At 37.4% G+C, this 13121-nt stretch overlaps 1 protein-coding gene across 1 annotated transcript in view; it reads right to left on the bottom strand.

The window, feature by feature from the left end:
- Positions 1–259: 259 nt before the first annotated feature.
- LOC108336287 (protein SABRE) overlaps positions 260–13121 on the bottom strand; it is a 34222-nt gene continuing 21360 nt past the window's right edge. The window contains exons 13-23 of the mRNA XM_017572680.2: positions 6268–6386; positions 5407–5656; positions 5087–5311; positions 4549–4688; positions 4097–4169; positions 3824–3925; positions 3568–3729; positions 3037–3240; positions 2760–2927; positions 758–1121; positions 260–640 (exon numbers count right to left, since the gene is read on the bottom strand). Coding sequence (XP_017428169.1) covers positions 510–640; positions 758–1121; positions 2760–2927; positions 3037–3240; positions 3568–3729; positions 3824–3925; positions 4097–4169; positions 4549–4688; positions 5087–5311; positions 5407–5656; positions 6268–6386 — 1938 coding nt within the window. The 3' untranslated portion in view covers positions 260–509. The remainder of the gene's footprint in view (positions 641–757; positions 1122–2759; positions 2928–3036; positions 3241–3567; positions 3730–3823; positions 3926–4096; positions 4170–4548; positions 4689–5086; positions 5312–5406; positions 5657–6267; positions 6387–13121) is intronic.

Genomic DNA, 13121 nt, shown 5'->3' with positions numbered 1-13121 from the left:
GATAAAATCTATGCAAAGCAAACTACATTCATTACAATTTTGAAATATGTATTTTAATGGCTACACATTATTTAGAAGTCAAAGGTAAATAACTGGATAAATTCATTTCTTTTTTAATTTTGTTAATATTTTTAAAGAAAAAATCGTGATAGAAGTGAAACATGGTATTTTCTCACGAAATTTGGAATGAAAAATAATAAAATATCTGTGTGGAATCATGTCACCTTCTAAGTTTTTATTTTCTGAAATATTAAGAGCTGAACATTGCAAATTTAGCAGAACTAAGTTGACAAAGAAGAGAAGAAAATGCAAGGCTCTTTAACAACAATGGCTGAGGTTGCCAGGGAATAATACACTGAATAGACATCGACATCAATCACATGTTATCTAAATTTGAAGTTCAAAGTTCTATGTTTCCATTTCTGTTAGCTGTTTATCTGCTGATTTAGTTATTTAAGAATAAGGAATAACGTAGTTCATGATCAACATAAAAACTAAGAATTATTCCTTTACATAATCTGTTCTGGTAAACTTTCATCATCGGATGAAGATTCACTCGAAGAATCACTGTCAAATGAAATGGTCTCTTCTTGTGGAGATGATGGTAATGCTTCTTCTACTATTTGTTGTAAGGGAGAACCTGTAAAAGAGTGACTTTCAGACCTTCAACTACTAAGTAAAAAAGAAAAGAATTGATCAATTGCAATCTATAACAAGCAAGATAAAACAATGACATGCAAGTGACTCAAGAACAAACCCTTTTGTCCTTTAGCCTGCAACTTCATGGTGTGCTTCTTAATAAGCTTTTTGGCTTGTGTGATCGTGAGCTGCCTAGCAAAAGGAGAGATCTCTGTATCATTTTCATTCAGATCCCCTTGAATTTCATTCTCTCCTTCATTTTTCTTTGTCTTTTGCACAAATGCCTTTGCCTTGCGTTTTTGATGGCTAAATATTCCTTTAATGGATGTTACAAATCCATCACCTGCTCCATCAGTAGGACGCTTTGGAAAAGATGGTGGAAGCTTATCAGATTTTCCTTCACTGTCAATAGAAGCAACATCCACTTCTGGACCACTGGAACTAGGGAGCTGAATCTGACCTTTGTCTTTAAATTTCTTAATCTGCATGATCCATAACAAGACATTTACATGAACTAAGCAGAATCAGTTGAACATTGTCACCAATTTCAGTGTAAAGGGTATGGAAAAAACCACATATTGCTCCTTGATACTGAAATTGCACACGGCATTGCAACATATCGGCTAAACTGAATAAATCTAAGGTAACTAAATTGTTGTGAAATTGAAGTTTGGTAGTGATAATTGTATCAGATTTAGTATCAAACAGAATTAATAGTTCAGTTTGTCCTAAGAAATTGTTTGTTCTTGTGAATAACTAGTCATTTATTGTGATCTTCATGCCTATAAATTAAAAACTTGCCAAGTGGTATACTCACTCATGCCCTTAGGAAAATTTCCATGATTCTCTATTTCTCACAAGGAACTTCTGATTTAGAGGGTTCAGCTTCAGCAACAAAAGCACTCTGAAGAAGGTCTTACTGAGCACTCAAGCTCTCAGAAACCTTTTAACTTGTCTTAGAATTGAATTTTAGGATTAACTCAATGCCAAGAGCTAGATAAAGAGATTGTCCCTCCCTATAAGTATACTATTTTAGGTACAGTGATATAATTCAGGTTGGAATATCTCACTGTCACCAGACTATATATATTCTTTGCAGGTAGTGTAGTTAGTCAGTTTCTAAGTCTCCTCTACTAAGGAAGACACCATTCATACTCGAGTCATGGGATATTTAACAATAGATTGGGCAAGTTTCTTTGCGTTAGAAGATTCACCTCCATATACTGAATTGATATTGATGGTAACTGAATTTCTTGAGAAAGTAAGGTACAAAATGTTGTACAGATGCAATGCAGAAAGAGAGTATAAAGCCATGGCTTGAGTCCCTTGTGCACTTATTTGGCTCAAACAATTGACATTAGTTTGTGATAATTAGGATGCTTTGCATATTTCTTCTTATCTGCTATTCCATGAGAGGACTGAGCATATTTAGGAAGATTGCCACTTTATCAAAGAGAATATTTTATTTGGTGATATCACAGATTTTCTTATCTTCAATGATTAATTTACAGATATCTTCAACAAGTCTTTCTGGCGTCCTTGGTGCATATGATTTACATGCTTCAACTAGTCAGGGAGTGTTGGATATAGTTAGATCTTTGTAATGGAGGTAATTCTATAAAAGGAACTTAGAGTTAGGGGGAAGTTATGTGTAGAAATAACTACTTTAGAAATATGTTCAGTATTAAAAACTTCAGTATGACAGTTATGTATTAGAATCTGTAGGACGACGGTTATGTGGTGAAAATAACCACTGGCAGTTAATTATTAGGAGTATATATCTAATTGTGGCTTGTGTAATTAGGCAGTTTGAAGTTATTTGTAACTTGTATTGATGGAAGGGAATACTCCAAGTTGGAGCGTTTCGTTTCTTGGACAGCAATTGCATTGCTGTATTTGTATGTGACAGGAGACTCTTGTCTCTTGGACACAGTGTATTACTTTCAAAGTGAATCAGAAAAACAACAATTTCACTCAAGTTTGTTTAAGAATGTCATCATAAATTTGAAGTGGTGGGTAGGTATGAATAACTGTCAACAAAGATAAACATAGTGAATATACATTCATTCTTGTTAACACTAAAATGAAAGGAGAACAGGAAACTGTAAGTTGTTCTTCACCTGCATTCCAGTCACAGACTTAAGAACTCCCCATATGATATGCTTCTTAACTCGTGAGATGAGTCTTTTCCAAGTCCCGGTAAACTCAACTCGATGAAATTGATCCATCAATAATTTCATATCACTCACAACAAATCTTGACCCCTCATATGTAACACACAGTTCCACCTGAAAGAAAGATCACATGATTTATAGGAAATTGGAATTATTTCAACAGTTGTGACGACTTCTGATAATAAGTGACTACTTCATCTAATGGTCCAAAACTACTACCAACCTGACTAATTTTGATGTTGTGAAATTCCATTATCTTTTGTGGTCTAGCTTTCTTCTCTTCTGGTGTCACAGCTACCTTCTTTTCTTCATCAGCTGCAGATTCTGTTACAGCCTCTTCCTTTGGTTTATCAGAAGATGATGACCTTTTCAACTCGGGGTTTAGACCAGTAGCAGGATTAGCTTTGGCATTTTGTGCTTTGGATGCCTGCAAGCATGTTACCAAGCTCATTGCTGCATATCTATCTCACTTCTTAAAACATTATATACTAGGATGATGAGAATCTACATTCTTTCCTAACTTTTCTACCAATGTAGCATGCAATTAGCCATCCCAGATTCTTTTATTATTAGACTAATTTTAGCTAGTAACAAAACATTTCTTGATACTCTCTTTCCTACTTTCTCCACTATTGGGTGAAATCCTATGCTGGATCCTCCATATAACATGATTTCACAAGAAGATAGTGTTTTTGATTAATGTGTTGCTAGAATTTATCTTAATATGGAGAACCATGCTAGAGAATAAACTCACTTGGGCTGAATCAGCTTGGGAAGCAAGTGGATTGACTGTGGGAAACAGCATTGCAGAGAAGCCAGATCTTGCTGGTGGATCAGTGCCTGAAGCCGAACCATCAGCTGTTGAACCTTTTTTCATACGCCTTGCACCAGCTGTGGTTGAAACCTTCCAAACCTCCTATATAAGCAATCATGACTTTGACTTAGAACACAAAATATCCATGAATATCTTCATTGTTGTGGAAACATTGCAATTGAAATAATTAATAAACCTGTCGGCGTTGTGAATCCTTCTTTTCTTCTGGGAAGAAATAGACCCACATCATTCTGTACATTGTTTCTGTCAAATGGATCTTAAGGGGATAAATCTCTACCTATAGAGTAAAATGTGCTCATGTTAGGAAACAAAAAACACAAGTATTACTGCACACATTTTCTACTCAAACAGATTCCCAGTTCTCCATACACAATGGTTTATCTGTTATCATTGTAATATCATAACTGAGTTTGTATTACTGTACAACAACAGGTATGGAACCACTTACATGGAAAAGTTCAAAAGGAGAATTTCCATCCTTTGGAGCTCCCTGTCTCGCATCAAGTTTAACCATCACTTTTCTGGAAAAAAGAAAAAAACAAGCAAAATATCAAGGTACCCAGAAGATATAGAAAACACAAAAACACACTAATCTTTATTGCTATAGAAAAGGTAACACCAGTCTTATGATAAAATAAGTTATTAAGAGGCTCCTTTTTTTTCTTCCCATTCCATCTACATAATTAATTTCAACAATACAAGCAAATATTTTAATTTTACTTTCTGTATGCCTTTTCAGTTAAATAGGGCTGAAATGATGCAGTTGAACTTGAACTTAAAAGTAATCATAATTTAACTAGAAATTAAGACATTTCATGGAACAGCAAAGCAAAAAATATCAGAAAATCTACTTGGAAGCACCAGTAAATTGAAGAAAAAGGCCTGAAAAAAAATACATACTTTCCCCAATCGGGAGGGGGATTCCATGCTGACAGAATTGTATCAGATTTGGCATTAGACAGGCAGTTTCTGAAAACAACAAATTTTGTGGTAAACAGAGAAATGCCGATATCCCTATAATCCCGGTCGAAGTCGTAGATCTAAGAGATTAGAAGAAAGAAACTGAATTAGTATATTATTGCAAATCGAAAGAAAGAGAATCATGATATTCTGAGGTTCATAGGATCAAGGACAAAACAGAACTACTGAATTAGAAAAGATCATTGCAGTTTTTTCCATAACATGCAGGGATGATAAATTTGCAGATTCAATATTGTGATGACCGAAGAGCACTATAATAGATGTATCAATGCATTCTCTACAAAGTCAATGGAGCAAATTTGAGCCTCAAAGTACAAAATTTTTAGAATCTATCTAATATATTTGAAGTCAAACTCAGTGCTGAGATTAGCACACGCTGAGAAACAATTTTTCAGGGGATTTCAGGGGATTCAATGAGCCTTGGAAGGATAAACACAGGGAGCAAAAGAGTTCTTACCATGTCATTGATCTCGACTTCAGCAATGGGTTTACCATCAAGGATCATGCTCCAAACAACTTTGTTAATTTGCATAGATATGCGCATTGCATATGAAGGACTTTTGTTCTTCTCCTTCTCCATTAACCTCTGTTGTGCAGCTTTATGCATAGCCACTCTTAATGATGCATATGCTTCCTTCCTAAATTTTTTCGCATTTACAAGTTCTTTCTCCAGTTCTTGGACCTGCCAGTGTTGGACAACGTTTATTACACATGCAAATTTGTGGATTTTAAACTAGCCCTGCGATTTAAGGATTGTTGAAAAGATTCATTTCTTACCAGCTTGTCTATTCCACCGTCTATCATCCACAAGTCTGCTTCCTCTTCTGGGTGTGAATTTCTTGAAAGGTCATGCCAAAGACACAATTTTCTTATATCATCACGAATCAAATTTTGACCCCTCTCTTTCCTTTCAAGGTTGATCTTTTCAAGTTCCACCTCTTCAACACCATCTGGTACCATCTCATCTGCTTCTTCTTCTTTATCTTCATCATCTTCAGCAAAAAGAGTCATGCTACTTTTTCGAGGCCTAAGTTGTACATGATATATACTTGGTTAATTTAAAGGGCTCTTAATATATAGACATGGATGAGAAACATATCTTCCTGAAAAGTAATTTAAGAGTTAACTAATTTTCATTAGAAAACTACTGCAACATCAATGAATATCAGCTGTCATGTTTTATCTTAAAAACTAATAACTGAAGTTGCCCCACATGCCTGCCGGAATAGACGAATTTATAAGAACATATGATTATTATAAGCTTTGGTACCATTTTAGATTTGAACTTAAAACCAATTGGCATCAAGGGATGTGAAACTTTCCAAAACAAGTAACCCAGAAGTTGAAAATATAAAGGGAATGCCAAGTATGTGATTTGAGCTTGCCAGATAGCAAAACCAACAAAAAAACCCAGCTTGATCCATCCATAACAGCTTATTAATCTGACACCTGAATCCCCAAATGGAAATTACAGTGATCCTACCAGTGTAGTCATCATATACGGAATCACCAAATTTACTAGACACTGTTACACTTATAGCATACTATGAGGAGTAAACATACAAGAACATCTGACGTAGGAAAAAACAGAAAAAGGTAGATTTGTAAGGAGTATAAAGCAAGAATGGCAATCCATACTTGGGAACCCGTGCAAGGAGAAGATTGCACAGCACATCTAGCATGACCTGAAACTGGCGAGAAGTCATTGTTGCTGTTATATTATGAGAATTGAAGGTGAGCTCCTTCAGCGGTTTCACCTGCAGTATTAAAGTATGAATTTGACAAAGATTACTGATCGCCATAGACATGACAAAAGACAACAAACTGGTGAAAAACACTCCATACATATATTCGTTTACTACGAAAACGAAAATTCAGATACAGATGATCACTAGTTAGTATAATTTTTTATTTATAAAAGGTGATTTCATTAAGAAAGGAGATATCAATAAACAGGAGAATAAATGTCTAGTTCCACGCATGAGATATATATACATTGACGTGAGATGGTGTGTTGGAATTCCCATATCAACTAGTGATAAGGCTAGTTTAAAATATATAAGTAGATGCAAACCTTACCTTACAAGTCAGTTTTGTGAAGTTGAATTAGGTTTAAAGTTCACTTCTTAACCGTGTTAAAATGTTAGCTAAAGAGGAGATTAAATAATAGTAAATATAGAATAAATTGTTAGGGAATAGAGATGAGATAGAAATGAAGAAGAAAAATTTTGTATATTATCAGAAGAAAATGTGTCACATTAACAAAATGAAGTCACGAGAGAAATGAACCCAAGATTTGGTTACATAGTCACTTAAGGTCACATTACTCTTTGCGTAGAAAGAAATCATTACGAAAGTTCTCCTTTACGCAACAGATAATGTCTTGGTAAAAGAAAAGAACAACATAAAACAAAGAGCATATGTCTTCTTAGACATTGTCACAAACTACCCATTTTCATGAAATGGGCAATAAATGAAGTAAAAGCATCATTTGATGAAGAAAAATCCATCCCACGGAAGACTTGACTCACGGAAGCTGCATCAAACAGAAGAAATATTCTCAAATTTTAAGACTCCTCCTTGAGATGCTTCTTCAATACTCAAGTCTTGATCTTAAGAATTCAAACTTCTCTTCTGGGAGTGCCTTCATCATAATATATATATACTGTTGGTATCAAATATATTTTTATTGAAAATAAAACTTTCAGAAATACAAGAAAGACAAAGTACTATCTCTCAAACTCACAATAGTAAGAGCACACTCAAAGTAACTCACAAATCACAGCAGTCCCTTCTTTGGTTTCTTACGGTAGTAAAGCTCTCTTTCTCACACAAATAACTCTCACACACAAATAGCACAACCAATCTTCTCGGTGGTGTGTTTCACTTGGGAGCACACTTCTCCTTCTCTTTTTCTTCTTATCAACCACGGTGCAAACACATCCATATTTATAATAAAAGAAACTAAACCTAACATCTCCACTACTAAGTGGGCACTTATAACAATACCTAATGGGTACACTTTCGGTGCATTATTTTCAACTAAAAACAAAATACTCAGTTGGCACAATTATCACAAACAAACAAACAACTTTCAACATAGTGGACCATTTTAAAGTTTACCCAACAAAACTCCCCCGTAAACTTTAAATTGGTCTTCTTGCACTGTATACCATTATCTCATTCCAATAAGCCTTTTGCAATTCTCCAGCAATGTGGTTGGTAGTGGCTTGGTGAATATGTCTGCGGCTTGAGCTCGGCTTTCAACATGTTCCAGCTTGACCTTTCCTTCTTTGACCTGTTCTCGGATGAAATGAAAACGGACGTCGATGTGCTTGCTCCTTCCGTGATTAACTGGGTTCTTTGCCAACTCGATTGCCGACTTGTTATCAACTCGGATCACAATCCCTTCATCTTGGATCACTCCCAAATGCTTTAATAGATTTAAAAGCCAGACTGCATGACACATGCTCCAAGAGGCCGCCACATACTCTGCCTCGCAGGTAGATAGAGTTACAATGGGTTGCTTCTTAGACAGCCAAGTAAAAGCTGTATTTCCAAGTAGGAATACGTAACCTGAAGTACTTTTCCGGTCATTAATATCACCACACCAATCACTGTCTGAGTAACCCACTAGTCGATAGTCATCTGATTTTGAATAGAAAAGACCAAGTGATAGGGTTCCTCGAATATATCTCAAAATTCTCTTCAGTGCCTTCCAATGTGTATAGTTTGGATCCTCCATGAATCTGCTCATTATCCCAACACTCAACATTAAGTCGGGTCTCGTGCTTGTAAGGTACCTCAGACTTCCGATTAAACTTCGATATCTCCCAGAATCAGCTCGTTCTCCTCCATCAAACTTCAATAGTTTAGTGCCAGGTTCCATTGGAGTAGAAACCGGGTTGCAGTCCTCCATTTTAAACTTCTTTAAAATTTCAAGTGCATACCTCTCTTGGGATATAAAAATCCCTTCCTCCGATTGCTTCACTTCCAGGCCAAGAAAATATTTCATCAAGCCTAAGTCTGTCATCTCGAACTCTTTTTCCATTGCCTCCTTAAACTCCTTAATCAGCTTCGTGTTGCTTCCGATGAATATGAGGTCGTCGACATAGAGAGCAACTATCATCATATCCTTTTCTGATTTCTTTGTGTACAAAGCATGTTCGTACGGACATTGTTCATACCCGGTTTTCTTGAAGTATCCGTCAATTCTCTCATTCCAGGCACGGGGAGCCTGCTTCAGTCCATAGAGGGCTTTTCTCAATCTCAACACTTTCTTCTCATCCCCTCTCTTCATGTACCCGAGTGGTTGCTCAACATACACCTCCTCTTTCAGTACGCCATTTAGAAATGCCGACTTCACATCCATCTGTTGAATTGGCCATTGGTTCTGAGCAGCTAACGAGATCAAGAGTCGGATTGACTCCATTCTCGTTACAGGAGCAAATACTTCATCATAGTCTATCCCCTCCTTTTGTCTATACCCCTTTACCACAAGTCGAGCCTTATAACGCTCAACCTCTCCCTCAACATTCATCTTCTTTTTGTACACCCATTTTACTCCAATGGGTCGAGCTCCTTCAGGAAGGTTAGTCAGTTCCCAAGTTTTGTTGCGTTCAATCGTTCCGATTTCCTCATCCATGGCTGTTCTCCACTTCTCATCTTGGACAGCTTTCTCAAAACTCAAGTCATCAGAGTCGGCGAGAAGACATACAACATGAACTTCATTTGTAGTGTCGTATATGTCCTGTAGACTTCTCATCCTAGGCTGTTGTGGCTCGGTTTCTTCATCTGAGGACTCGGTGGTTGTTGTTGTTGAAGGTACAACAATCTCCGACCTAGTTTCTTTTTCGACCAGGTTACTCCAGCACCACTCCTTTGTTTCCTCCACGTGAACATCTCGGCTCACCACTACTTTGTTGTTAACAGGATCAAATAATTTATATGCTTTAGAATTTTTATCATACCCGATAAATATGTACTTCTTGCTCCGATCTTCTAATTTTGTCCTGTGCTGACTTGGTACTTGCCCATAGGCTATACTACCTAACACCTTTAGATGAGAGACATTAGGCTTCACACCACTCCAAATCTCCTGAGGCGTCTTCTCACCCAACTTTGCATGTGGACATCTGTTTTGCACATAAACTGCACATTGCACTGCCTCTGCCCAAAACTTCTTCGGCATATTCTTCCCTTTCAACATAGATCGAACCATGTCAAGAATGGTTCGGTTCTTTCGTTCTGCTACACCGTTTTGCTGTGGAGAATATGGAGCCGTCAAGAAACGCTTGATTCCGTGTTCCTCACAGTATTTGTTGAACTCGGCGGAAATGAACTCGCCTCCTCTGTCAGATCGGACTGTTTTGATGACTTTGTTTGTTTCTTTTTCTACCATCACTTTGAATTTCTTGAAAGTTTCAAACACTTCTGACTTCTCCTTCAGAAAGTGAACCCACGTCTTCCTTGAGAAATCATCAATGAAGGAGACAAAGTATTTCTTACCACTAAATGATTCTGGAGTTATTGGCCCACACAAGTCGGTGTGGATTAATTCAAGTTGCTCCTTTGCTCGGTATTCAGAGATCCGAGGGAACGAAGTCTTTGCTTGCTTTCCGATCACACATTCTTCACAGAACTTCTTTTCAAATTCCATTTTAGGCAGTCCGAGCACCATCTCCTTTTTCACCAACTCAGTCAACCCTCCAAAGTGAAGATGACCGAACCGCAAATGCCACTTCATGGCCTCATCTTGCATATCAAGTTGCATGTTTTTATCTTGAACTATTTTCAACTCAAGTTTGTACATGCGATTTTTCTTCATTTCTACTTGGGTGATGAGCCTCCCGAATTTATCCCTCAGTTGTAATTCTCGGTCCTTCATCAGAACTGAGTACCCCTTCTCCATTATCTGTCCCATGCTCAGTATGTTGCTTTTGAGATCAGGTATATAGTATACATCTCTGATCTCTCCGATCTGCCCATTTTTCTGTTCATACCAGATCGTTCCTCGACCTTTGACAGTTACTTTTGAAGCATCGCCGAAAGAAACAGATCCGGATTCCGCCTTTGAAAGTACTTTGAATAAACTCTCGTCGCCACACATATGGTTACTTGCACCGGTGTCCAAGTACCAAACCGAATTGTTTGAACAATTTGGCACATGCTCAGCTTCTGGATCTTTTGACATTAATAAGATCCCAATTTCTTCATTGGTTTCCTCAGTAAGAAAATTTGTTTCCTTTTTCTTTTCAGCCTCACAATATTTTGCTATGTGGCCTGGCTTCCCACAATTATAGCAATTACCTGATCTGCACTCGTTTGCGTAGTGGCCAATTTTGCCACACTTGAAGCATTCAATTCCTGACTTAGATCGACCTCCTCGACCTCTTCCTTGACCACGACCACGCCAATTCTGTTGTCTGGTCTGGTTTGTGTCAGCTTCAAATTCACCTCTGCCACGTCCACCTCTACCACGTGTACCGCGTCCTCGGCCACCTCTTTCTCTTCCTCTAGGATCTTGGCCCTGAGTGTTCCGAGTTCCTCTTAAGTCAAGTTGCACTTGTAGTGCTTGGTCAAGAGGTTCTTTCATTTTTCTTCTCCTTTGTTCATGGGCCTCAAGTGACCCAGTAAGCTCTTCAACTGAGAGCGTTGAGAGGTCCTTTGATTCCTCGATAGCGCAAACTATGCTTTCGAAATCATCTGTTAGTGATCTCAAAATTTTCTCTACCACCCTGCTGGCTGACAATTCCTCTCCATTTTTACAGATTTGATTTGCCACTGCTTCGACCCGAGATATATACTCGGTTACTTTTTCTTTTTCCTTCATTCTCAAATTTTCAAACTCGCCTCTGAGAGTTTGAAGCCTGACTTGCTTGACTCGGTTGTCACCTTTGTATACTTTCTCCAGAATCTGCCATGCTTCTTTTGAAGATTTAGCATTTACTATCTTCTCAAAGCCAGATTCATCCACAGCTCGGTACAATATGTATAGAGCTGATTTATCCTTCACACGCGTTTTCTTCAACGCTGCAAGTTGGGCAACCGTCTGTGCTTCATCATCTGTGGGTTCTTCGTACCCACTCTCCACTACATCCCATACGTCTTGGGATCCCAAAAGTGCTCTCATTTGCACACTCCAATTGTCATAATTAACCTTTTTTGACAATTGGGGTAGAGACACACTGTTTGCAAAGTTTGCCATTTCTCACTCTCTTCTTTTTTTAACTCGAACACTCAGACTGTGAAAGCTCTGATACCAATTTGTTGGTATCAAATATATTTTTATTGAAAATAAAGCTTTCAGAAATACAAGAAAGACAAAGTACTATCTCTCAAACTCACAATAGTAAGAGCACACTCAAAGTAACTCACAAATCACAGCAGCCCCTTCTTTGGTTTCTTACGGTAGTGAAGCTCTCTTTCTCACACAAATAACTCTCACACACAAATAGCACAACCAATCTTCTCGGTGGTGTGTTTCACTTGGGAGCACACTTCTCCTTCTCTTTTTCTTCTTATCAACCACGGTGCAAACACATCCATATTTATAATAAAAGAAACTAAACCTAACATCTCCACTACTAAGTGGGCACTTATAACAATACCTAATGGGTACACTTTCGGTGCATTATTTTCAACTAAAAACAAAATACTCAGTTGGCACAATTATCACAAACAAACAAACAACTTTCAACATAGTGGACCATTTTAAAGTTTACCCAACATATACTAATTGATCTTCAGAATTGCAATACTCCATTCTGATTTCTTCTGAATTGTATTCTTCCCTGCTTGCACGATATTTCATTTTGATATGATTTGTTCTTCCATGTTAAACATGGTTCTTTGGAGTTGCAATAGAAGACTTATTGTCAACTCTTCAAATGGTTACTTCATCTTTGCTCTTGACCAACGTTTGCTTCTTAGAGTACCAATAGAAAACTCCATTCCAAATGAAAATATATATCCTGTTGTACTCTTTACATCTTGTAAGCTTCCTGCCTAATCGATATTCGGTAGTATGAAGATTTTCACTCTTGTTCAGAAACCAAAGGCAAAGGTTTGTTGTGACTTTGATACACTTCAAGGCTCTTTTCACTGCACCCATGTGAACCCGGCTTGGTGAGTTCATGAATTTGGATAACAAACTTGTAAAAGTTAAGTCTGGTGGCTGCAGACAGATACAAAGATCAATGTCATTTGGTCCCAACTTTTCATTTCCCACCAATGGAGTGACGATGCATTTGCAAATGTTAAACTTCTTCAAAATCTTAGCATACATTTTTTGGGAGACGAAGATTCCATCAAATGATTGAGGTATCATCATCTTAAGAATATAGTTCATCAGACCAAGGTTTGTTATTTCAAACTCTTGCTCTATGTTCATTTTAAATTGGTTTAGAGTATTGGACTCACTCCTAAAAACCAAAAGATCATCAACATAAAGGGAGATACTAAGTTTACCTTGTGATTTTCCCATTTCTCAT

The sequence above is a fragment of the Vigna angularis genome, chromosome 7 (genome assembly GCF_016808095.1).
Source record: "Vigna angularis cultivar LongXiaoDou No.4 chromosome 7, ASM1680809v1, whole genome shotgun sequence".
In the NCBI taxonomy this organism is placed as follows: Eukaryota; Viridiplantae; Streptophyta; class Magnoliopsida; order Fabales; family Fabaceae; genus Vigna; species Vigna angularis.
Note: the sequence above shows the minus strand (reverse complement) of the source record. Positions and strands in the feature narration are given on the sequence as shown.